The sequence below is a fragment of the Vulpes vulpes genome, chromosome 8 (genome assembly GCF_048418805.1).
Source record: "Vulpes vulpes isolate BD-2025 chromosome 8, VulVul3, whole genome shotgun sequence".
NCBI classification, from domain to species: domain Eukaryota; kingdom Metazoa; phylum Chordata; class Mammalia; order Carnivora; family Canidae; genus Vulpes; species Vulpes vulpes.
Window position 1 is genome coordinate 90,026,707 of NC_132787.1, and position 26,231 is coordinate 90,052,937.

The 26,231-nt window shown below is 41.3% G+C and overlaps 2 protein-coding genes across 13 annotated transcripts in view; one reads left to right on the forward strand and one right to left on the reverse strand.

Moving 5' to 3' along the window:
• LOC112932996 (kanadaptin) overlaps positions 1-13,262 on the reverse strand; it is a 29,183-nt gene extending 15,921 nt beyond the window's left edge. The window contains exons 1-8 of the mRNA XM_072767897.1: positions 12,600-13,262; positions 12,193-12,385; positions 9,531-9,653; positions 8,065-8,125; positions 7,584-7,723; positions 2,365-2,525; positions 1,529-1,598; positions 563-749 (exon numbers count right to left, since the gene is read on the reverse strand). Of these exons, the coding sequence (XP_072623998.1) occupies positions 563-749; positions 1,529-1,598; positions 2,365-2,525; positions 7,584-7,723; positions 8,065-8,125; positions 9,531-9,653; positions 12,193-12,385; positions 12,600-13,262 (1,598 nt within the window). The remainder of the gene's footprint in view (positions 1-562; positions 750-1,528; positions 1,599-2,364; positions 2,526-7,583; positions 7,724-8,064; positions 8,126-9,530; positions 9,654-12,192; positions 12,386-12,599) is intronic.
• Positions 13,263-13,537: 275 nt separating this feature from the next.
• The window catches only part of LOC140600061 (STAGA complex 65 subunit gamma), a 30,478-nt gene continuing 17,784 nt past the window's right edge, over positions 13,538-26,231 (forward strand). For 2 of the 12 annotated variants that reach the window (XM_072767916.1, XM_072767918.1), the window contains exons 1-6: positions 13,538-14,089; positions 14,583-14,683; positions 15,325-15,933; positions 22,257-22,581; positions 23,814-24,051; positions 25,514-25,779. In XM_072767916.1, coding sequence (XP_072624017.1) covers positions 15,521-15,933; positions 22,257-22,581; positions 23,814-24,051; positions 25,514-25,776 — 1,239 coding nt within the window. In that variant the 5' untranslated portion in view covers positions 13,538-14,089; positions 14,583-14,683; positions 15,325-15,520 and the 3' untranslated portion in view covers positions 25,777-25,779. Of the gene's footprint in view, positions 14,090-14,582; positions 14,684-15,324; positions 15,934-22,256; positions 22,582-23,813; positions 24,052-25,513; positions 26,154-26,231 lie in introns of those variants that run through there. The other 10 variants (XM_072767919.1, XM_072767921.1, XM_072767917.1 and 7 more) reach the window with 9 other exon arrangements.

The window sequence follows — 26,231 nt, forward strand, 5'->3', positions numbered from 1 at the left end:
CCACCATTTGCTTCAACGTGGATGGAACTGGAGGGTATTATGCTGAGTGAAATAAGTCAATCGGAGAAGGACAAACAGTGTATGTTCTCATTCATTTGGGGAATATAAAAAATAGTGAAAGGGAATATAAAGGAAGGGAAAAGAAATGTTGGGAAATATCAGGAAGGGAGACAGAACATAAAGACTCCTAACTCTGGGAAATGAACTAGGGGTGGTGGAAGGGGCGGAGGGTGGGGGGTGGAGGGGAATGGGGGACGGGCACTGAGGCAGACACTTGACGGGATGAGCACTGGGTGTTTCTCTGTATGTTGGTAAATTGAACACCAATAAAAATTAATTAAAATAAATAAATAAATAAATAAATAAATAAAAATTCCATAGAAGTCTATATTTCATAAATGAAATGGGTTTTGACTCTGAAATCACTGTCTCCTGTGCTTTAAAGGGCCTCTTACATTCTATTTCTATTCTGTAATGATTATGTAAGAAAACAATGATATAATTCAAAATGTTATCTATTCAAACATGCCTTCTTAAAATTTTAATTATAATGAAGACTTACTTTTTCAGCTCTGGAATCTCTGCTGGTTTTACAATTTTTATCAACCCTTTAAGTCTCTGTTGTTCTTTCCTAAGTTCAAAAGTTCTCAGGTGAAGTTTCTTCCGGGACACACCATCCAATGCACTCCCTGATTTCATTTCTGACATGAATGCATCTAAAGAGTCCTGAGATGGTGACTCTGATAGAGCTGTCCAAGAAAGGATAATACATGTTCAGAAAAATGGCCTCAAATATTTTAAAATTCAGCCAAAGTTTCCATAGAAAAGTCACTAACAAGGGCACCTGGGTGGCTCAACAGGTTAAGCATCCAACTCTGGATTTTAGATCAGGTCATGATCTCAGAGTCATGAGATCAAGCCCCATGTCAGGCTCCACACTCAGGAAGGAGTCTGCTTAAGATTCTCTCTCCCTCTGCCCGTTCTACTCTCTCTCTCAAATAAATAAATCCTTTTAAAAAAATCCACTAACGTAAAGCTGGATAGAGGACATTATTCATAGTAGGAATAAGAAAACAGGTGATAACTTGAAGACCTTGGGATATCACTTTGCCTCCATGGGCTTTATTTTCATCATCTATTACATAAAGAGCTTAAACCAAATAATTTATAATGTTCTTTCTCATTCAAAGATGCTATGTTGCTCCTTAGAAAGGCTCCAGGGACACCTGGGTGGCTCAGCCGTTTAGCGCCTGCCTTCTGCCCAGACGGCGTGATCCTGGAGTCCCGGGATCGAGTCTCACATTGGGCTCCCAGCATGGAGACTGCTTCTCCCTCTGCCTGTGTCTCTGCCTCTCTTTCTCTCTGTGTCTCTCATAAATAAATAAATAAAAATATTTAAAAAAAAATTAAAAAAAAGAAAGGCTCCATATTTTGTATATCTTATTAGCCTCAGTGCTGACAAGCATATAGCATATAGTACCTATGATAGACGCCCAATACATATTTGTTTAATAGGTCATTAACTTACCTTTGCTTGAGGCTTTCAGTTTCTCAGAAATTTCAGAAAGTTCCTTTTCAGCATCATTTAATTTTGCAACCTGTAATACCCAAATTAACAGGGTGAACAAATGTTTTTCTTCTCTCAAAATATGGTAGCTTTCCGGTCTTCCTCCTATTTTCACTATTGTTACAAGGTTTAAGAGGATTTTTTTGTTTGTTTAAGAGGATTAATTCAGAAATCCACTTAAATCTGAATTTTATGGAGCTAACATTTTTCATGGGTTTAATTTGAATTAATTTCTGAATTCATAATTAAACTGAATGTACAGAATATAGACTTGATGTTACTCAAAAGAAAGAACTCAAGGCATTTGTTTTCATTGGTAAATCAAAAAAATAAATGTTAGGTAATGTTTTAAAGCTCTCAATACTACTTAATATAGTGAAAACACATGCCATCTTATGACGATTTCATAAAGGATATACTGTTTAAGACTACTAATAAAGTATACTCCTCAAAATTCCTTTCACAATTCTTGACTGCCAAAAGTCTAAAGTTGATTTCACTTCAGAATGTCTGAATTTTCCTTTCTTTTTGGATATGCTGTTAATCATATTCAAAGAAGGTTCATTAATAAATCAGTATCTACCTAGAGGTAGACAGAGGCTAGCAGCAAGCCAAACTTTTTTCCAACCTGGATAAGACTGGTTATTACTAACAAATTGCAGATCAAGAAAGTTATACTTCACTACCAGATTTCAATGCTATTGTTTTAAAAATTAAAATTTTAAAACAAATTTAAATAATATATTATCTTACATAAAAATTGAACTACCATAGCTATTTCTATAAGTAAAACTTGCCAATGATTCAAAGGTCTCTGGCTTCTCATCAATCTTCCCAGCCTTTTTCATTCGGTTCAGACGCTTCTTTTCAACAAGGCCAGTCCGATCAAGAAATGTGTCATCATCACTATCATAAAAGTCTTCATCCTCCCAGTTCTTGGCTTTCCTTTTTCGAGATACTAGGAGATAAAATAAATGGTAATGAAATGAGTTTTAAAAAAAGAAAAAGGCAAGTGGGTAAGCAACTTAAAATATCATCAATTACTGCAAGACTCAATAAGCTGTCAAACTACATATAAAAACAAAGGGTTGAGACTTTATGCTAAGTGAAATAAACCAGACACACATGATTCCACTTATAGGAGTTAATTAGAGTAGTTCAATTCACAGAGACAGAAGGTAGAATGGTAATTACCAGGGGCTGGGGGAAGGAAGAAAGGAAGTTAGTGTTCAGTGGGTACAAAGTTTTAATAGGGGAAGATGAGAAACTTCTGAGATGGACAGTAGTGATGGTTGCACAAGAATGTGAATGTATTTAATACACTTAATACTTACAATGGTAAATTTTATGTGATGTATATTTTACCACAATGAAAGAATTAAAACAAAGGGCTAAATTATTTAGTGAACAAGAAGTTCTCAAAAATCCATGAGCTAAAAAAGGAAAAAGGTAAACAAAGAAAAGGCTAATAATTCAAAAGAAAATTTTAAAAATAATGAAAGCAGTTCACAGAAAAAGAAATCCAAATGGTGAAAAAAAGATGTTAAACATTTTTTAATAATTAAAAAATACAAATTAGGGCAGCCTGGGTGGCTCAGCGGTTTAGCACCGCCTTCAGCCCAGGGTGTGGTCCTAGAGACCCGGGATCGAGTCCCACGTTAGGCTCCCTGCATGGAGCCTGCTTCTCCCTCTGCCTGTGTCTCTGCCTCTCTCTCGTCTCTCTGTGTAGTGTCATGAATAAATAAATAAAATCTTTAAAAAAGAAAAAAAATACAAATTAAAATAATGAGATACCACTTCTCACCTATATATTAGAAAAAAGATTAATAATACCCAATGTGGCAAGGGTATGGGGAAATGGAACTCTCAAACAACTGTTGGGAATATACATTAATACAACCTTTTTGATGGTCAATACCACAACATCTGTCAATAATAAAAATACAACTGACCAGCAATTCCACTAGAGAAATTTGTCCTATAGATATCAATGCAACATTGTTTGTAACCATGAAAATGTATAAGGCTTATAATAGGGGACTACGGGACCTATTACTTCCTTGTCTACCCTATGCCATCTTATTCCCCTTGTTCTGGTAAAAGTATCCCTTTTCTTCTAGAAAACTCCTCCCCCATTCCATCTGGAATAAGGGTACTCAAGTGACCAAAGCCAAATCAGTAAGAATCTTTCCCTTATATTTATATTTAGATATAAGGAAAAAAAAGACTCTCTTTCCAATGAAGTTAGGAAAGAGGGAAGATATAAATTCAGGCTGTGAGCAGTCACCTTTTCTGCATAGGATAAGAATCTATCTGTAAAATAAAACCATGCACTCATAAAACTGATCAGATATACACATACAGCTTTTATGGTATCCTGGTGATACTGACAGTTCTAGTTTGATAGGACCAGAATTTAAAAGTCCTGGTTCACGCAGTTCTTCCTTCAATGCTGTAAGCTACTCTTCCCACCTTCTAGAGCCAATAACTTTTCTCCCTTAAGCTAGTTTGAATTGGGTTTCTATTACTTACAACCAAAACAGTCCTTATTAATATAAACTCCATAATTTCCAGGTTAAGATGGTACATTAAACACACATCTCTAAGTTTACTCTCTCCTCATATCCCACTAAAGCTGTAGTAAAGAGATCTTTTTAAAAAACACAAATCTAATAAATAAATAAATACACTAATATACTGGGGCTGCTGGCTGGCTTAGTTGGTAGAGCACCTAACTCCTGATCTCAGGGTTGTGAGTTTGAGTCCGATGCTCGGTAAAGAGCTTCCTTAAAAAATAAGTAAACAAAAAGATAAAAATACTAAATCTACAAATCAGACAGAATGAGAGAAGGGATAGTAACATTTCATTTTTGGAAATTATTAAGTAGACAGACAAGTGGAAACTAACTTAGCAGAACTAATAAAGATGAACTCTAAACCAACAGTGAGGAAAGCTGAGAACCAATCTGATGAGACTGCAGAATCTACGAAAGGATCTGGAACTGAGGATGGATAGTAGTGCTAAAATAGGCAGAATAGAGTAAAAGCTAGTTGAGAAATAGATTCTCCTCCCTGCCTGCTCACTTCCTTGCCATCCCCAGAAAAAAATCCAGAAGTTAATCTCTAGAAAGGGTAAGATGGAAAGTCTGCATTGTGGACTGACCAGTTGACAAGAGCATGGGTACTATATTCTAAAAATAGTACCATCCTGAAAATAGCTGGATATTGAGAATCTGCTCAGCTATCTTCCAGCCTCTAGCTCCAGGAATTTCATGCAGGAGATTGGAAGAATATTCTCTAAGGAATCCTGCTAGCAGAAGAGGAAAATCCTAAGGACACTTACATGAGGAATTCCCCAATAAAGGGCCCACCAACATTATTCCATATTATTGCTCAAAGTTAGTAAGTCTCACCTATATAGTCTAAGCTGTCAAGCACCTTTTTTGTCCCCAAATAAGAATCTACAACCAAGAACTATACAACTGAGAAACACCTCTAAAACTTAAAAAAAAATTTTTTTTTTTAATTATTTATTCATGAGAGACACAGAGAGAGGCAGAGACATAGGCAGAGGGAGAAGCAGGTTCCCTGAGGGGAGCCCGATGTGGGACTCGATCCCAGGACCCGGGGGATCACGATCTGAGCCCAAGGCAGACACTCAACCCCTGAACTACCCAGGTGCCCTGAGAAACACCTCGAATGTGCAGGATAGAGACCACACACAAAAAAGAAAAGCAATCTGAAGGACACAGATTAGCAGTGTGATGAGATATTTACAACCCATGAAACGATAGCATATTATGTTTTTAAAATGAATATTCAGGGACATCTGGATGGCTCAGTTAAGCATCTGCCTTTTTTTTTTTTTTTAAGATTTTATTTATTTATTCATGAGAGACACAGAGAGAGGGAGGCAGAGACATAGGCAGAGGGAGAAGCAGGCTCCACGCAGGGAGCCCAACGTGGGACTCAATCCCAGGACCCTGGGATCACACCTTTAGCCAAAGGCAGATGCTCAACTGCTGAGCCACCCAGGCATCCTGAACGTCTGACTCTTGATTTTGGCTCAGGTCATGATCTCAGGGTCATGAGATAAAGTCCTGTATCTGGCTCTGTGCTTAGTGCTGACTCTGCTTGAGATTCTCTCTTTCTCTCCCTGTCCCCTGCCCCTCCCCCTCATTCGTACTCCTGCCTGCACACTCTCTCTCAAATAAATAAATAAAATCTTTTCTAAAAAATGAATGTTCAAAGGACAAAAATGAACCCTGGAAATTAAAATCTTGATAGCAAACTAGAGATAGAAAGATAAAGCTATAGAAATCTCCCAGAAAGAACAAAAAGACATTGAGATAACAAAGCAAAGAAAAAAGAAAACTTATATGGTCAGTCTAAGATGTTCAATATCTAATAACAAAACTCCAGAGAGAAAGAGAAAACAGAGGGATTAAATGACTAATGGCTAATTTCAGAAATGTTTCTGAACAGTATCAAGAGTAAAGCTAAAATAGTTATATTTCCAGAATGGAGAATTTAATAAAGTTTACTTGCTATACATCCTTTCTGAGGAATCCACTAGAGGATTTCCACCAAAATGAGAGTAGATCAAGAAAAATGAAAGATGTGAAATCCACTGAAGACTATAATCATCCATGCCCTCTACTGTAGTACCAGCTTTTTAATCTGCTAAAACTATAGAAAGAAATACTCCAATAAAACAAGGAATACACCAAGAAACCTGAGAATCTGGGAATCAAGAAACAGAAAATCTAACCCTGAAAAAAGACAAAGGAAATCTCAAGGATAACAGCAAAGTAAGGTCCAGTTGACAGTCCTGCAGCAACTCAGAGAGCACTAAGTCCTAAAAAAAATAGTGCTCTTTAGGAGAAATGTTTCCAAAAAAGTCAGAACTGATCAATTATTTAATGTGATTGACGATGTGGGAAAATATATTTAAAGGTTATTGAAAGGTGTGGGAAGAATGATCAAGAGCTATAAAATCCAAATACATAAAAAACAAACATAATTATTAACTTTAGGAAAAACAAAAGAAAAAACTGCCAAGTTATGACTAATATTTGCATAAACATAATCATGTAAATACTAACTACTAATATAACAGAGTCAGTAGATGTTTAAAATAAATGACTCAAAATAAAGCAGCACACTCTTCCTTTTTAGAAATATGGATATTTTTAAATGCCAAAAGGAATAACTGAAAGAGTTAAAAAGCCTTCTAAAGTTGAAGACTGAGGAGGGGCAGGGCAAGGAACAGGTGTATTTTGTTATGAGTCATTGGTAGTCTTTTTTTTTTTTTTAATGTTTTGTTTATTTATTCATGAGAAACACAGAGAGAGAGAGAGTGAGAGGCAGAGACACAGGCAGTGACAGGCAGTGAGAGAAGCAGGCTCCATGCAGGGAGCCCAATATGGGACTCGATCCTGGGTCTCCAAGATCCCACCCTGGGCTGAAGGTGGCACCAAACCACTGAGCTGCCCGGGCTGTCCAGTGCTTGCTTTTATTAAAGGACCTAATTTTTTTTTTAAGATTTTATTTATTTATTCACGATAGACATAGGGAGAGAGAGAGGTAGACACACAGGCAGAGGGAGAAGCAGGCTCCATGGCGGGAGCCCAAGGCAGGACTCAATCCCAGGACTCCAGGATCACGCCCTGGGCCAAAGGCAGGCGCCAAGCTGCTGAGCCACCCAGGGATCCCCTAAAGGACCTAATTCTGAACATACATCTATACCCATAAAAAATGTCTAGGAGAATATATACAATGGCTTCCTTTGAATACTGAGATATGGAATCTTTTCTTTTCACTACAGAATTCTATACAGTTTACACCTTCCCCTGAAAGATATTTTATTGCCTTGTGTTAAATTTTCCTTCCTTTTCTCTTTCTTTTTCTTTGTCTCTGTCCATCTCTATCTCTTTCCCCCTCTCTTTCTCCTTCTCCCTCCCTCTCTGTCTCCTCTGCTTTCTTTCTTTTAAAGAAAAAAAAGTCTTCCACATACCTGCCTCCTGCCGCAGCAATCCCAAAGTATCAAGGATTCGACAAGCTTCCAGTGAACATTGGATCATTGCTTCTTTTTTCTTTCCTGAATGAATGGCCTCAGCTACCAGTTGTTTTCCAGTTGAATCATCCACAGGTAATCTATATTGGTTTGGAGGGAATCACAGCACAACACTAAGCTCTAATTTTCACCAAAAAAACTAATATGCTGTGATAATAGTCATGTTTTGACATGCTTTTTTTCCCCCCTCCCCCCCTTGACATGCTTTTATAATCTCTCATTCATCTTGTTCTATCTTGCCAAGGTTGGATTTCAAATCTTTTCCTCATACCTCTGACCCATCCCACCCCATCTGCCAAATTATCAAAGCCCAAATTCAGGTATACCCTAAAAATAAGACTAAAGTTACTCTTTGGGTTTGTTGTCTACAACCTGAAATTGGCCACTTTCAGAAATGGACATTAATGAGAACAGAACATACCTCACCCTGCAGAGCCAAGTGCTATGCCCCTGTTCATCAAATTCATATTCTAATTCTTCTCCTGTGGGAGGAAGAAAGGCAAAACAATTTTAATAACATCTGAAAACTATTAGTTGAGACAAAGGGAAAAGAGAGGAAGGGTTAAATAAGAATATCAAATTCCCATGCCACACCGAATACTAAATTTCAAAGCATTTCACTTCTTATTCCTAGGGATTATCATTGAATAATAAAATTAAGATGAACTTGGGGACCCTGGGTGGCTGGCTCAGTCAGTTAAGGGGCCAACTCTTGATTTCAGCTCAGGTCATTATCTCAGGGTCTGGGATAGAGCCCTGCATTAAGCTCCACACTCAGCAGGGAGTCTGCTTCAGGAATCTCTCTCCCTCCTACTTGCTCTCTTTCTCTAAAATAAATAAATATTTTTTAAAAATTAGGATGAGCTTGAGGCAAAGAAAAGCAAACTCAGATTGGGGTGCCTCAGTGGCTCAGTTGGTTAAGCATCTGCCTTCAGCTCAGGTCATGATCCTAGGGTCTTGAGATCTAGCCCCATGTCGGGCTCCCTGCTCAGCAGGAGCTTGCTTCTCCCTCTCTCCTCTGCTCGTGCTCTCTCTTGCTATTTCTATCTCTCTCAAATAAAAAAATAAAATCTTAAAAAAAAAAAGAAAAGCAAACAGATCAAAACTCCCCCAAAATGGTTTTATCCACTATATAGCAGCTTTCACACTTATTTAAGTTGTAGAGGTAATGAATTTGTCATAACTGCCTGGTTTTTAGAAGCATAAATATTAAGTGCAGAATGTATCCAGTTCACATACATATTCATAAGCACACACAGATATTCTCTCAAAGCATCACTACTGAAACAATCCTCTGTGGAAACATCCCTTACATCATATAAAGTGAACATTCATGTTAAGGATTATAAAAGATCAGATGAATTAGAAACAAAAAAATTTAAGATGTTAGGACAACCTCCCCACCACCCAAGTCTAAGATCTTTTGAGAGAATGGGACAAGTCAAAAAAAAAAAAAAAAGGTAGTCTCTTTTTCCAAGATGGGAAGAACTAACAAGACTTTTACTATTTTCGGGATCCCTGGGTGGCGCAGCGGTTTAGCGCCTGCCTTTGGCCCGGGGCGCAATCCTGGAGACCCGGGATCGAATCCCACGTCGGGCTCCCGGTGCATGGAGCCTGCTTCTCCCTCTGCCTATGTCTCTGCCTCTCTCTCTGTGTGTGACTATCATAAATAAATAAAAATTTAAAAAAAATACCAAAATTAAAAAAAAAAAAAGACTTTTACTATTTTCAAAATAAACCTGAAGCGATCGACCATAGGGCAAGAACTGATTAAGGGGAACAGTGGAACAGCAGATAAAATACAGCATTTCTAAGTACCCTGAAGATCTATAAAACAACACCGCAATGGATACCTTTTACTGGCAGGGTCAGAATCTGTTTACATACCTTCTCGGTCAAAAAAACCTTGGAGAGCCTTTTTTGGATCCTTTATATAAAAGGCCTCCCTTTCTTGCTGAAACTCTAAGACAATGGGGTTCTCTTCGGCCTCATCCTCTACAGCATCTTCTCCTACAAGACATGGGAAAGAAGAACAAACAGACATAAGAAGAGACTATCTTAATGACACCCACTTTCCATTCAGCCTGCACAAACATACAGTTATCAATAAAAAGAAAGGTGAGGGGTCGGGGAGGAGGGGGCAAACACAAAACCACTAGTATAAATATCTTTAGTTTTTCTAAATTGTGGGACAAATTAAAACTTGCTTTCATGGCATCTTATTTTTTTTTTCTCCATCACTATATTTTATTTTTTTATTTTTTAAAACGAAGTCTTTTTTTTTTTTTAAGATTTTATTTATTTATTCATGAGAGACACAGAGAGAGAGAGAAAGAGGCAGAGACACAGGCAGAGGGAGAAGCAGGCTCCATGCAGGGAGCCCGATGTGGGACTCGATCCTGGATCTCCAGGATCACGCCCTGGGCTGAAGGCGACAATAAACCGCTGAGCCACCCGGGCTGCCCTCCATCACTATATTTTTTTTTTTTTTTTACTTTTATTTTTTTAATTTTTATTTATTTATGATAGTCACACAGAGAGAGAGAGAGAGAGAAGCAGAGACATAGGCAGAGGGAGAAGCAGGCTCCACGCACCGGGAGCCTGACGTGGGATTCGATCCCAGGTCTCCAGGATCACGCCCTGGGCCAAAGGCAGGCGCCAAACCGCTGTGCCACCCAGGGATCCCCATCACTATATTTTAAAAACAAAATTACCTACCACATTGTCCATGGGAAAAAACCTAAGCTTCTTGCTCTGGTATTCCTGCTCTCTAACACCTGGGTCTAATACTCTGTATCCATTATAATTTATTAATATTTACCATATCTGCCAAATAGACTGGTCTACTCATTACTTGGTAAAAATCATCAATCCCGGGGGCTTGTGTGGCTCAGTTAGTTAAGCTTCTGCCTTCAGCTCAGGTCATGATCCCAGGGTCCTGGGATTCAGTCAGGACCCTGCTCAGCGGGGAGTCAGCTTCTCCCTCTCCCTCTGCCTGCCACAACCCCGGCTTGTGCATCTCTCTCTCATTCTCTCTTTTTCTGTGTCAAATAAAAACACAAATAATCTTGAAAAAAAAAAAAAATCATCAATCCCTGCCCTGAAAACGATCCTCAATACTAAGCTTCCTGGGGGCTAATTTTCCTTTCCTTCAAATTCCAGCTCAAGACACATCTGTTTGTAAACTTAAAAACTTTCTCAAATTTAAAGTGAATGTTGCCTAACAGCAATATGAAAGCCATACATGCAACTTTTCTATCTTCAGGGCGCCTGAGTAGCTCAGGTGGTTAAGGGTCCAAATCTAGATTTCAGCTCAGGTCATGATCTCAGGGTTGTGGGGAGCCTTTATCCGGTTCCACACTCAGTGCAGAGTCTGCTTGAGATACTGTCTCTCCTTCTCCCTCTCTCTCTCTGCCCCTTCCCCAGCTCACACCTATTCTCTCTCTAAATAAATACAATCTTTAATAAAAAAAACATTTTTAGGGATACCTGGGTGGCGCAGTGGTTTGGTGCCTGCCTTTGGCCCAGGGCGCGATCCTGGAGACCTGATATCGAATCCCACGTCGGGCTCCTGGTGCATGGAGCCTGCTTCTCCCTCTGCCAATGTCTCTGCCTGCCTCCCTCCCTCTCTCTCTCTCTCTCTCTGTGTGTGTGACTATCATAAATAAATAAAAATTTAAAAAAAAAACTTTTTTATTTTCTAGAAGGCACATTAAAAAGGGGAATCAGGGCAGCCTGGGTGGCTCAGCAGTTTGGTGCTGCCTTCAGCCCTGGGCGTTGTCCTGGGGACCTGGGGTCAGATCCTGTGTTGGGCTCCCTGCATGGAACCTGTTTCTCTCTCTGCCTCTGCCTCTGCCTCTCTCTCTCTGTGTGTGTATCTCTAATGAATAAATAAATGAAATCTTAAAAAAAAAAATGGGTGAGGGAAATCAGGTAAAACTATTATCATGTAAATCAGTATGAAAATAATACGAATATTTTACATTATTTTTTCACAGTAAGCCTTTAAATCTAGTGTGTACTTTAGGTTTATAGTACAAGTCAGTTTGGACTAGTCATACTTCAAGTGTCCAATAACCACATATGGGTAATGGCTACTATATTGGACAGTGCACGTCTAAGTCCTCAGTGATTACTCCCTTCTCTAAACCCTTACTTTAGCATACTTAGGGTTTCTAGCTATTGTTTTACACTTACGAAGTAATTTCATCATATTTATCCAATCTTCCCAAAATACATTAAGATGATCTTTTTATATTCCTAGTTCCTAAATACCCATCCTCCAAACTGCCTGGCATTATAGAAAATTCCATTTATTCTTCTGGTCAAGGGACAAGCTTTCTCTGATCAGCCATTTCACATTTCAGGGAATTTACATACATAAAGTACAAAAAAAATGAGGTACTATCCTACACTGAACATTCCATGGTTTTTGATTGAATGTAGTTCCAGCCCCTCCAGTGATGATAATCAAGATCACTGCTCTATATACATACCACTTGTAATGAATTTACAATATTAGGTTCCGGCAGCAATTTTCATCTCTTACCCATTCCCCAGGTACAGCCCATTTCATCATCTTGACTACTAGTATTTCTCTTCCTTTCGGTGGTGTCCACTTCTTCCTCATCCGAGTCTTCTCCTAACATCTTCTTCTCCAACATCATTTGCTGCTGCTTGCGCAACTCCTTCAGTTGCGTTACCGTCAGCTCGGATTCTGCCTCTCGGTCTTCCTCTGGTCCCTGATGAACCAAGCGAAAGAATTCTTTCAGAGTTCAGGAGTGTTGGAGTCACTTTCAGAAATATGGCAACGGGGACACGTGTCTGCAGAGGAGCCAGATTCCCCCGCTTTGTCCTCGGGGACGGGGAGAACCTGCTTCTTCACAGAAAGCGTTAGCAACTCTGGAACCCAGCCCGTGCACTCCAGAGATTTCAGCATTACCTGGTTCTACTTACCTGAAGAAGAAAGAGCCGGCTGCTGCCTCCAAAGCGAAGGACGTGCCCGACGTGGACGCGACGATAGGTGCGGGGTGGGATGCGGGTTTTGTTAAGAAAAGTGCCGTGGGTGCTTCCCAGATCGTACAGGTAGAAGCCCGGCCCTTGGCCGTCGCATTCTCCTTCGAGGCCGGCCGCCCTGTGCTGCAGCACGGCGTGGTACCGGGACACCGAAGGGTGCTCCAGGCACACGTCGCAGCTAGACAGCCTCCCGAAGAGGCAGCAACTCGTCCCTTTCAAGCTACGGGCGCCAAGGATGGTGCCGCCCTTGAGCGTCTCTAGGCTGTAGGGGGCCGAGGCGGGGCCGCCCCACGGCGGCTCCCGGTAAGGGGGAGCCCGGGCCGGGCCGCCAGCTGAAGGAGCCGCTGAGGGGGGCCGCGGCTGCTCCGTCGGTGGACTCCTGGTGTCCCCGCTGTCGGGCTGGACTGGCGGGACGTCGGGCTCCCCGGGGTCGGACTCTGGCAGCGCCGTGGGCCTTTCCTTCTTTACCTCCTCAGGGTTCGAAGGACTGGTGGCCGGAGCTTTGCCCCGCACAACCGCGGGCACCGGCAGGGTTGGTTTCTTGAAGTCATCACTGAGCTCTTGCAAAGCCAGCGGCTCGGACTGAGAGGGACTATCAGCCATCCTCGGGCGGGTGCACTCTCGAAATCTGTTCCTGGGAAACCTACCCCCGCAGTCTCTAAGTTCCTCTCTCCTCTCCTCTCTCCCTCTCCTCTCTCTCTCTCTCTCAGCTCCCAGCGGCTTCTCTGGGCAGCGATGGCGGAGTTGCTCCTTCACCACCCACACACAACGTTACGAAGAGGGCAACATCACGGGAAGGAAAAAACAGTAAAAGGAGACCGAGGTGCTGTGAAAATGGGGACATCTTTAGAGGGTGCAACCTGTCGTAATAGCTTCCTGTGGCATATCCTGCGTGAGGAGAAGCGCTTCCGACAGCCTAGGACCACCCATCACCTAGCCAGCTGTCGCGGGCCTGGCGACCCTCGCCTCAGGCCTTCCCGAGTCTGCAGCCTTCCAGCCCAGCTCCCGTGACGCGGCAGTGAATAGTCGCGCTTCCGTGCCACGGTCTAGGCCCAGACCTCCTCGTCTCCCAGCCGCCGCGGCATCAATGACTCCAGGCCCTTGCGCCTCCTCACCCTGACTGGGAGCTGCCGAGGACCGGGGCTTTCTTTGAACTTACTCTTCGTGTTCTTTTCGGTGAAATCAAGGTTTTATTTTGTTCTGTGTGGTCCCTTCGTTGATCCATTTCTTTGTTCATTTTGTTTTTTCGGAAGCCAGTTATTGAGACTGCATAGTGTAGTGGTTAGGGGCGCAGGCTCTGGAGCCTGTCTTGATTTTCTCCCGCCATCTTTTGTGACGTTGGGCTAGACGGTGGGCCTCAGCTTCCGCCTCTGAAAAATGGGATAGATGTGGAGATTGAATTAAACAGTTAAGACAAAGCCTGGCACATGGTAAGCACTCAGTAAATGCCAAATATACTGTGCGCCAGACACTACAAAGATCATGGGGGTAGGTGGAAGGATAAACTCGACTGAGATAAGTCTTAGTTTCAATCCAGGTATAAATGCTGTGGTGAAGACATGAGAAGTGCTGTGAGAATATAAGGAAGGGAGATTTCCTGGGGAGGCGAGGAGACTGGTGACCTAACCTATACTTAAATACTATCCTTATAAACTCTACTTAAATCGAATACAAGTCTGCCAGGGATGTAGTGCGTGGAGGGGCATTTCTGGCGGAGATCACAACTTAAAGGGTCAACTGGAAATACATGACATGCTCAAGAAACTGAATAGTAATGATGCGGTTAGAACCAGGGTGGAAATTTCCTCCAGGAAGCTCCTTCTTTGTGCTTTCACTGCACCAGGTCTGTGTCTCTAGAACAGCCCTTACCATACACTTTCATATTGAAATGTTCTGTTTATATATTTCTCTCCCTCACCTCAGGTCAGGGATCTTGCAGTGGTGCTTGTCTTCTTCCATAATGCCTGGCATTTGATAAACGTTTGTTGACCTTGAAGAGACATATGGGCAACGACTCCGGAAAGGTGGGTTAAGTCAGATTGCAGATTTTGATGATGGTAGCTCCAAGACTCCTGGCTGACTTTTTCCAGTAAGCAAAGAGAAGTTGTTAGATGTGAGTTTTAAAAAGATGAAGTCTAGCAGCACTGGAGCATAGATTAGATACAGGGAGATACTGAAGTAAGGGATACCAATTAGGAGGCAGCAGAAATCACTGAGATTCTTCTGTATATATGTCAGAGGTTGAATGCGTAAGGCCATTTAGATTACTGGTCAATAGATTTTTTTCATCGGGACCAGGGAAAAGGTTGCCTGTGTTTGACACACATAGTAAGAACCCCCTCTTCCTATCTTTAACTCTACCCCCCACCCCACCCCTTTCTCCTACTGATTCAGGGCGGATGTGTCGAGATACCCTGAGAAATACTCCAGGTCTCATTTGAGGATCTTGCCTTGCAGATTGTTCAGGATTGAGCATGATGGTAGTTCTCGTAATGAGTTAGTGGGGTAATATTGAAAACATGGACACTAGCCCTCCCAATACCATTGCAGCTTTTAGTCTACTAATGACCCAAATTCCACCTGTGGTTCAGTCCAGTAGGAATTGTCATTGTATGTGACTGTGATGAATGGCATCTAACAGTTATGTTTCTCTTAATTTCTTCAGGGAGAACGTCTTTGGTCCTACAGTGTTGCTGACATTGACATTTTCTGAGTGGTCTTGAACAGCCTACTTTCTATGTAAATAACTGGCTAGACTTCACTTTTTTTTACTATAGAAGCCTCTAACGTAGAGATTTAAAAACACTGCTTTTAGGTCACTACTACATTTATCTACAAGGTTCTTCCTTTCTTATTCCAAAATGTTGAGATACTGGGGAGAGATACCCATCTCATCAAGCCAGACCAACAGAAGTTCTTTTGATTTGCTCCCACGGGAGTTCCGTCTAGTGGAAGTCCATGACCCACCACTGCACCAGCCCTCAGCCAACAAGCCCAAGCCCCCTACAATGTTGGACATCCCCTCAGAGCCATGCAGCCTCACCATCCATACTATTCAGCTGATCCAGCACAACCGACGTCTGCGCAATCTCATAGCCACAGCTCAGGCCCAGAGTCAGCAACAGACAGAAGGTGTAAAGACCGAAGAGAGTGAACCTCTTCCCTCTTGCCCTGGGTCACCTCCTCTTCCTGATGACCTCCTGCCTATGGATTGTAAGAATCCCAATGCACCATTCCAGATCCGGCACAGTGACCCAGAGAGTGACTTTTATCGGTAAGACAAGGCTTTGCTATTTCTTTTTTCCAAAAAGTCTTCACAACAGCACTGTTAAGCATGCAGTCCTAATTCCATGAGGAAACTGAGTATAAGAGTAATCGACATGGCCAAGTTGCTCAGGTAATTGGAAGGAAGTCTAAGACTTGAATCCTGATCTTCCATATCCGGAGTCTGTATCTTTCACTTTTGAGGTAACAAATATTTATTGAGTGTCTATTACATGCCAAACATTTTACTAGGAGCAAGATACTGCACTAGTATATTAAAGAAGCCATGGCCTCAGTCCTCAGAGTTTAGTCTTTCTGTTTGATTTAAAATGCATATTATGGGTTTAGGTTAGTATCCTCAAGTTGAGATTCATGGATTTACTCTCATATTATTAGGAATCCATAAGTTCTATACAAGAATTTTTAAGTTGTGTACCTTGACCCTTGAACCACATGAGTTTAAATTGTGTGGGTCCACTTACATGTGGATGTTTTTACAGTACAGTACTAGAAATGGATTTTCCTTACAATTTTCTTTTTTCTAGCTGACTTATTGTAAGAATACAGTATATAATACATATAAACATACAGAAGAAGTGTTAATCAACTTTATATATCATCACTAAGGCTTCCAGTCAATAGTAGGCTAGTATAAATCATTGGGGTGCCGGGCTGTTTCAGACAGTAGAGCACGTGAAATCTTGATCTCGGGGTCATGAGTTCAAGCTCCATATCGAGTATAGAGATAACTAAAAAAATAAGGTAAAATACGCTTTTAAAAAAAGTTGGCTGTTAATCATTAAGTTTTGGGGAGTCAGAGCTGTTTGTGTATTTTCAGCTGCACAGGGAGTTGGTGCCCCTAACCCCTATGTTGTTCAAGGGTCCAGCTATATTTTCATTGTGATAACATCACTTTAGAAGTCATATAAAAATGTTCTTGATCCTTGCTACTCAAAATCTGGTCTCAGACTAGGAGCATCAACATCACCTGGGAACCTATTACGAATTCAGAGTCTCAGGCCCTACCCAGCCTCCTGAATCAGAATCTTCATTTTAGGGACGTCTGGGTGGCTCAGTGGTTGAGCATCTGCTTTTGCTCAGGTAATGATCCCGGGGTCCTGGGATCGAGTCCCACATTGGGCTCCCCAGAGGGAGCCTGCTTCTCCCTCTGCTTGTGTCTCTGCCTCTCTGTCTCTCATGAATAAATAAATAAAATCTTAAAAAAAAAATTCTTCATTTTAACAAGATCTCCAGAAGATTCATACGTGTATTTAAGTTTGAGAAGCCCTGCTCCATATCCTCTAAACGACTGCCTTATGATATAATGCTACTACTGCATTTCAGTGTGTAAGTTTGCATCTGGTGCCAAAAAATTATTTTTCATTTTGAAATTTGTCAGACCAAAGAAAAATTTAAATAATAGTACCAGAAATGGCTAAATACTCTTTACCAGGATTCACCAGTTGTTAACATTTTGCCACATCTATTTTCTCTCACATGTGTATAAGCATGTATACACACACATACACACATAAATAAATGCATAACAATGGTAAATACATACACGTACAGTCTTTGCCAAATATTTTAAAGTTGCACATATCTCAGTATTTCACCCCTTAACTCTTAAGTATTCTTCCACCCTAAATTGATCACTTTAACCTAAGAATAAAGAAAATTTCCTACATAACCCCAATACCAATATCACACCAAAATAATTGAACACTAATTAAATAATATCAATTATTAGTCCGTATTCAGATTTCTCCAAAATATCCTTTATAAATAAATTTTCCTCTAATCCAGAACCTAAAAATGAATTTCATTTAGCTGTTTAGTGTCTTGTTTTTGTTTTTGTTTTTGTTGGAGAAAGCGTGTGAGCAGGAGATGGTAGAGGAAGTGGGAGAGAGAATCCCAGAACAGACTCCCTGCTGAGTGCAGAGCCTGACTTGGACCTCCTTCCTGAGATCCTGAGATGATGACCTGAGCTGAAACCACGAGTGAAACACTCAACCAACTGAGCCACCCAGGCACCCCTATTTAATGAATTTTAAACCAGAAGAGCTTCCTGGGCGGCCCTTCCTGGGTGGCTCAGCGGTTTAGCACCGCCTTCAGCCCAGAGCGTGATCCTGGAGACCCTGGATCGAGTCCAATCCGGTGTCAGGCTCCCTGCATGGAGCCTGCTTCTCCCTCTGCCTGTGTCTCATTAATAATCAAAAATCTTAAAAAAAAAAAAAAAGAATAGCGTTTTTATCCTTTTTTAAAACACAGGATACTAATCTTTAAGAGTTCAGGTCATTTAGATGTAGAATGTCCCACTCACTGGATTTGCTCATTATTTGCTCAAGATTAGATTGAAGGTTAAATATATTTGGAAAAAATACATGTAAGTAATATTGTATACCACTTAATTTCATCTGTTATTGATAATAGTTACTACTATTTTAATTGCCCCAAAGTAGTGAGAAAAGAACAGAAATGGACTTATTACTATGTAAGGGTTGCAGTTCCAGTTGACCAAATGATGTCCTGGTGCACACTGTATAATTGAAGGTTCTGAAGTCCTTGGAATAGTTAGAAAGATCGGGGTAACTATCATTACATGCATCTCACATGTTCATATAGATACAGCTTCAAAAAACTTGCTCTGTAGTGATCAGTACCATATTTACATTTTGAAGGCAATTCAGTTTTAAGAATATTGCCATCATATTAAATTGATGCTGTTTTTTAGAATTTTGTAGTTTTGCATCAAACTTTCTAATTTTTTTCAAGTTTTTACTTAAATTCCAGTTAACATACAGTGTAATGTTAGTTTTAGGTGTAGGATTTAGTGAATCATCACTAAACATTCAATACCCACTGCTCATCACAAGTGTCCTCCTTAATACCCGTCGTCTGTTTAACTCATCCCTTCGCCTGCTTCCCCTTCAGCAACAGTTTCTTCTCTATAGTTAAGAGTCTGTTTTATGCTTTGCCTCTTTCCTTTTTTTCCCCTATGTTCATCTGTTAGGTTTCTTAAATTCCACATATGAGTGAAATACGGTATTGGTCTTTCTCTGTCTTATTTCACTTAGCAAAATACTCTCTAGTTCAATCCATGCCATTTCAAAGGCAAGATTTCATTCATTTTTATGTCTAATATTCCACTGTGTGTATATACGTACATATATAAATATATATCACATCTTCTTTATCCATTTGTCAGTCATTGGACATTTGGCTCTTTCAGTAATTTGGCTATTATTGATAATGTTGCTGTAAACATGGAGGTGCATGTATCCCTTCGAATCAACATTTTTGCATTCTTTGGGTAAATACCTAGTAGCACAATTGTAAGGCAATTCTCTTTCTAGCTTTCTAAGGAATCTCCATACTGTTTCCAGAGTGGCTGCGCCAGTTTATATTCCCACCAACAGTGTAAGAGGGTTCCCCTTTCTTCACATGTCTCCACCATGTTTCCTGTGTTGTTAATTTTTGCCACTCTGGCAGGTGTGATCTGTATCTCTTTGTAGTTTTGATTTGTATTTCCCCGATGATGAGTGATGTTGAGCATCTTTTCACGTGTTTGTTAGCTATCTGTATGTCTTCTTTGGAAAAATGTCTATTCATGTCTCCTGTCCATTTTTTAACTGAATTATTTGGTTTTTTGGGTGTTGAGTTTTAGAAGTCCTTTATAGATTTTGGATGGATACTAACCCTTTATCGGAAATATCATTTGCAAATATCGTCTCCCATTCCAAAGACTGCCTTTTAGTTTGGTTGTTTCCTCCACAGTGAAGAAGCTTTTTAACTTGATGAAGTCCCAATGGTTTATTTTTTATTTTGTTTCCCTTGCCTCAGGGGATATATCTAATAAGAAGTTGCTATGGCCACTGTCGAAGAAGTTGCTGCCTGTGTTCTTCTCTGGGATTTTGATGGTTTCCTGTCTCACATTTAGGTCTTTCATCCATGTTGAATTTATTTCTGTGTATGGTGTAAGAGTGTGGTCCAGTTTCCTTCTTTTGCATATTGTTGTCCAGTTTTCCCAACACCAGTTGTTGAAGAGACTGTCTCTTTTCCAATGGATATTCTTTCCTGCTTTTTCCAAGTTTAGCTGATCATAGTTGTGGGTCCGTTTCTGGGTTTTCTTATCTATTGATCTATGCATCCATTTTTGTGCCAGCACAGTACTGTCTTGCTCACTACAGCTTTGTAATATAACTCAAAGTCTGGAATTGTGATTCCTCCAGCTTTGCTTTTCTTTTTTAAGCTTGCTTTGGCTATCTGAAGTCTTTTGTATTTCCATACAAATTTTAGGATTGTTTGCTCTTTTTCTTTTCTTTCAAGATTTTATTTATTTACTTGACAGAGAATGAGAGAGAGAGCATGACCAAGGGGAGCTTGGAGCAGAGGGGGAGGGACAAGCAGGCTCCCAGCTGAGCAGAGCCTGATGTCGGAACTTGATCCCAGGACCCCAGGATCATGACCTGAGCTGAAGGCAGATGTTTAACCCACTGGGCCACCCAGGCACCCCTGCTCTAGCTCTGTGAAAAAATGCATGTGGTATTTTGATGGGGGTTGCATTAACTGCTTAGATTGCTTTGGGTAGTATAGTTATTTCAACCATGTTTGTCCTTCCAATCTCAAACTTCTAATTTTAATTAAGAAGAGCTGTTAACATCAGAAGTTTATACTAGTTTGTTTTATACATATTTAAGAAACGTTTAGCAAAAATAATTTGCGTCAGCTATGGGGTGCTGAAAGAATTATCTTCCTTTGAAGTAAGTCCATGTGTTCCTCAAATAAAGCAATAGTGGTTTAGCTGTTTATTAGGCATTTCTGAGGCCTTTTGCTTTTGGCCCTTTTAGCTTTTGGAGTCTGGCCATAGGAAATGATGGTGGAAATAGTAAATGAACAGTTATTTGGGGGTCACCTGGGTGGCTCAGTCAGTTAAGTGTCTGACTCTTGGTTTCAGCTCAGATCATCATCTCAGGGTTTTGAGATGAGCCCCATGTTGGGCTCCCTACTCAGTGCAGAGCCTGCTTAAGGTTCTTTCTCCCTCCCCCTCTGCACCCCCCAACCCCCCACTTGCTCGCACACACTCTCACATAAATAGTCTTTGGAAAGTTATTTGGCAGTTGGTTTTCTTGCTTTCCAACTATTATGTGGACTGCAGTAATTGCTTCTGAGCAGATAATAGTAAAGTGGGTACACAGCTCCTCTAGCCCTCTTGTACAGCACATTGTGACACATGCCAAGTATGGACCAGGGAAAAGAAATTTTTTTTAAAGGTTTTATTTATTTATTCATGAGGGACATGCACACAGAGAGAGAGAGACAGAGACAGAGAGAGGCAGAGACACAGGCAGAGGGAGAAGCAGGCTCCATGCAGGGAGCCCGACGTGGGACTCGATCCCGGGTCCCCAGGATCAGGCGCTGGGCTGAAGGCAGCACTAAACTGCTGAGCCACCTGGGCTGCCCAAGAAATTTTCTATACCTGATTTTATCCATTTACTTATTTGTCAGAGGGAGGCAGAAGATAGGAATTTTCAGGAGATAGGTAAATGATGAGAAATTTGTTAAAAGTTATTTTTAGGAGGTCAGAGACCTTTTTGAAGTTATTTCTTAGATTAAGATTTATACAGCAGTGATTAGGAGTAAAATGGTGTATTATGAAGAACATGGGATCTGAAATCAGAAGCTCCACCTTCTGATAATATCGAAACAACTTCCGGCAGGTCCGCACCTCTGAACCTCAACCTCTGAAACCTGCAGCCAAATGGCAATCATAATATGGATCTACTACCCACTTTGCACAGGATAGGATAAAAATGCTTTGTAAACTGTATACATTTTAAATTGCGTTTATGAAATTGAGTTGCTTGTCCAGTTTTACAAATGGTCTGTTGTAGTTGTATAAGAATCTCCTAATTGGGACTGAATTTCTGAAACTCCGTGTATCATCCAGCGTATGAGGAAGCTAGCTATGTGGTGAAATAATTAGAGCACTCTTGAACAGTGCCTGAGCTATAAACTTTTTTACATCCTGAAAGTAGTCAAAACTGAGCAGTTGATAAAAGGAAACTTCATATTCACCTGATACTGTTATATTGTTTGTTGTAGACATGTATTGTCTGTTAAGACTTTTATGTAATTGGAGGAGCTCAGAGATATGATGTTTGTTGAGACATGCCCTGTGTAGCAGCAAGATAAGCCGGGCTCTGTAACTGCATAGAATTCCCCTAGAAAGCTGGGCCAGTGGTTTGACTAAAATTGTAAAACTCCTAGGGAGACAGGATGGGTCAGCCCTTTGCAAGAGCACTAATAACACTGCCATGTCTCCCCTTTCAGCGGGAAAGGGGAACCGGTGACTGAACTCAGCTGGCACTCCTGCCGGCAGCTTCTCTACCAGGCAGTGGCCACAATCCTGGCCCATGCAGGCTTTGAGTGTGCTAATGAAAGTGTCCTGGAGACCCTTACTGATGTGGCACATGAATATTGCCTTAAATTCACCAAGTTGCTGCGCTTCGCTGTGGATCGGGAAGCCCGGCTGGGGCAGACTCCTTTCCCTGACGTTATGGAGCAAGTATTCCATGAAGTGGGCATTGGCAGTGTGCTCTCCCTCCAGAAGTTCTGGCAGCACCGAATCAAGGACTATCACAGTTACATGCTACAGGTGAGGTCACCCTGTGAGAACTGGGGGTAATCTAGGGGTGTTCAGCAGGGTCCCATACTTGCCCTAGGGAACAGAGCACAGGGGCTTGGAATAGAGTGGACTTGACCTGCTCTCCTCATGGCCCTAGCTGTGTTTTCTTGACTTCATCACTGACCTGGCCAGACCCTGGGGCGTCCTTTAGTCAATGAGCGGCCACATGTTTTGATAAGACTTCTGCTGGAAAAACATAGACAGGAATATGCAGTCTGAGAGAATGTGGTTAGCATGCTTTATTCAGTAAATATTTATGGAGTGCCTTTTGTGAGTCAGGCACTATGGGTGACAGCAGCAGTTAATAAGGTGAGTCCCTTGAGTGTGCATTCTTCAGAGAGAAACAAAAACAAGTAAATAAATAGTGATCAATTTCAGGTGGCATTAAGTGCTATAAAAAGCAAAACCAAACAGAATGAAGTGATACTGCCCAAGGGCAGAAGAAGGGATAGAGATACCATTTTTGGTTGCAGCCAGAACTACCTAATCTCTTCAAACCCTGTGGCCTTAAGCAAGTCATTTGTTCATTGTTTTGGTTTCCCCAAATCTAAAATACGATTAGGGGTTTTTAACACCTGACAGTCTTTGCTAAGTGATCCAGATTTCCTATACCCTTCATTATCCACCTAGGGGACAGATCTCAAGTATTAGTTTTTACAGCCAAAAATGTGATCTTTGTCCCCACTCTGATTTGTCTTTAACAAAGTCTCTTTTACCTTTATGTAACTTTTAATTAACGAGAAACTCCGCTAAACAACTTTTCTTCATTGTGTCTCTCTCATTTACAAATGCAAACTCAGCACCTTCAACAAATTCCTTCCATGTGTCTGCTGTGCTCAAAAAAAAGTAAAAAACAAAACAAAACAAAAAATCAGGGGATCCCTGGGTGGCTCAGTGGTTTATCACCTGCCTTCGGCCCGGGACGTGATCCTGGGGTCCCGGGATGGAGTCCTGCGTCGGGCTCCCTGCATGGCGCCTGCTTCTCCCTCTGCCTGTGTCTCTGCCTCTCTGTCCATGTGTCTTTCATGAATAAGTAAATAAAAATCTCTTTTAAAACAATGAAACAAAAACCAGTTCTTTCCTTTGGCAGTGGTTGCTTTATTCATATTCATATTATGTTGGTTTTACGTGCGATGCCACAAGCTAACCATCCACTTTGCTTTTAACATTTCTTTGGAAGATTGACTCTTGCTTGCCAACAGATTAGTAAGCAACTATCTGAGGAGTATGAAAGGATTGTCAACCCTGAGAAGGCCACAGAGGACACTAAGCCTGTAAAGATCAAGGAAGAACCTGTGAGCGACATCACATTCCCTGTCAGTGAGGAACTGGAGGCTGACCTTGCTTCTGGAGACCAGTCACTGCCCATGGGAGTCCTCGGGGCTCAGAGTGAGCGCTTCCCATCTAACCTGGAAGTTGAGGCTTCACCACAGGCTTCAAGTAAGAAAATAATTGACTCTGATTCTGGGATATCTGCCAATCTCAGCACTTCTGGCATTTTGGAATCAAACTGTGGAGAGGAGAGGAACAAGTGGGAGTGGGCAAGAAAATGGAAAGCCTAAAAACAATTACAGCCTCACTGATCTAGATATGTCAACATTCTTCTTTGTAATTAGTGAAGGGAGGACTAGCACAACTTTACAGGCATTCTTTAAAATAATTCTGAGTTAGGGTGTAGATGCAGTAGGTGTTCTATCGTTGAGTACTGGAGCTAATTTAGCTGACCCAACTGGGTGGGCAGATGTCCCCTTCATCCCGTACTTAGTGTGCTGTATTTGCCTTTCCTGATGCTTATACTCAGTAAGACAACTTCCACACAGATGAAGGAAGGCTAATTGCTCAGCTGTTTGAATAGTTGGGCTTCCTTGCTAGAGTACCCCCAAAAGATTCGACCAGAAAGGGACTGAAATAGGGCTATCCAATCAGACGCAGCTGGCCTTTTCCAGACAGACTCTGTGATCACCCTAGGAACCAGGATACTTGATTCCTCTGTCAGATTGCAAATTAGTTTCGATCCTCAGGTCTACTCAAATATAAATTGTCACTTCATCAATGCACAAATGATACAAGTAACAAATCCTAAACAGAATCAGACCACATTATTTTTAAAAATATTTTAAGCTTTTATTTGAGAGAGGGCACACACATGCACACAAGTGGGAGGAGGGGCAGAGGGAGAAGTAGACTCCCCACTGAGCTGGGAGCCCGATGCTGAGTTTGATCCCAGGACCCTGAGATCATGACCTAGCAAAGTCAGACACTTAACCAAGAGCCACCCAGGCGCCCAAGGCCACGTTTTTTAGTGTTGGCCAGGGAGCCTTTCACCATGAAAGAGGTAATAACCACAGAACAGCTTTGCTAGAACAGAGACAGGAGGACCAAAGAGAAATTGTTACAGATTTAGGAGCCATGACACTCTTCAGCAGTCTAAGAACTGCTGCCAGCATTTTGTAGTAATCGTTAACTTCATACTGTGAGAGAGGACCAGGGACCCAAACAAAAGGCAGGAAAACAGGACAGCCTTATAGAAGGAAGGAAGGAAAGAAGCAACTTAACACCTGATTAAGAGCCTGTGGTTGTGCCTGCCTTTGGGCCATGAGACAGGGAATCTGTCCACCTACATAGTTTTACTTCCTTGATTTAAGGCAAATGGCTGGTGGGTGAGGTGGCTTTAAAGTAGGAGAGGAAGTGGAAAGGAAAGTACTCAGAATACTTAAAAAAAAAAAAAAAAAAAAACTCAGAATTAGTAGTTTTAAGAACAGAGGATGACCACCATAATCTCCAGTCAAGTAGAGTCAGACTGAAGACTGAGCTCAAAGGCTAGGAATCTGCCCTGATGAAATATTTGTCTGCTGTGTTCCAGCCTTGGCTTACCACTGGTTGTATTTTCTTCCATTGCCAGGCACAGAGGTAAATGCTTCCCCTCTTTGGAATCTGGCCCATGTGAAAATGGAGCCCCAAGAGAGTGAAGAAGGCAATGTGTCTGGGCATGGCGTGCTGGGCAGTGATGTCTTCGAGGAGCCCATGTCCGGGATGAGTGAAGCTGGGATCCCTCAGAGTCCTGATGACTCAGACAGCAGCTACGGTTCCCACTCCACTGATAGCCTCATGGGGTCCTCCCCTGTTTTCAACCAGCGCTGCAAGAAGAGGATGAGGAAAATATAAAAGGTAAAGGGGAGACTTTCTCTCCAAGCTTCATGGATTACATTTGTTTCCATAAAAGGTGACATGACTCTTACTCTTAAACACAGTGAACTTTCCCGATTTCATTGGAGCTGAATTTAACCAATTAGGTTTGCGTTTTACTTTTACAGCTATTTTTTGCAGTTTTCTACAACCAAGCCACCTTTCACAGACACTTGACAATACCGGGATGGTAACCGGGAGACCAGAGCACTGTCCCTCACTGTTGTCTTTGCACAACTGAGAAGAATCCTACTGCTTGGCTCTATATTGCAGGGATATTGTACAGATTGAGATTCTTACCAAACCTCAAAGCTATGCTTGAAGAGATTCACAAGTAAATATATGCTGATGTTAAATGTCAGTGTTTTCACTGAACTTGCTTCACTTGGGGCCAAATCATTGGGAACCTGGTACTAAAACCTAACAGGAAATAG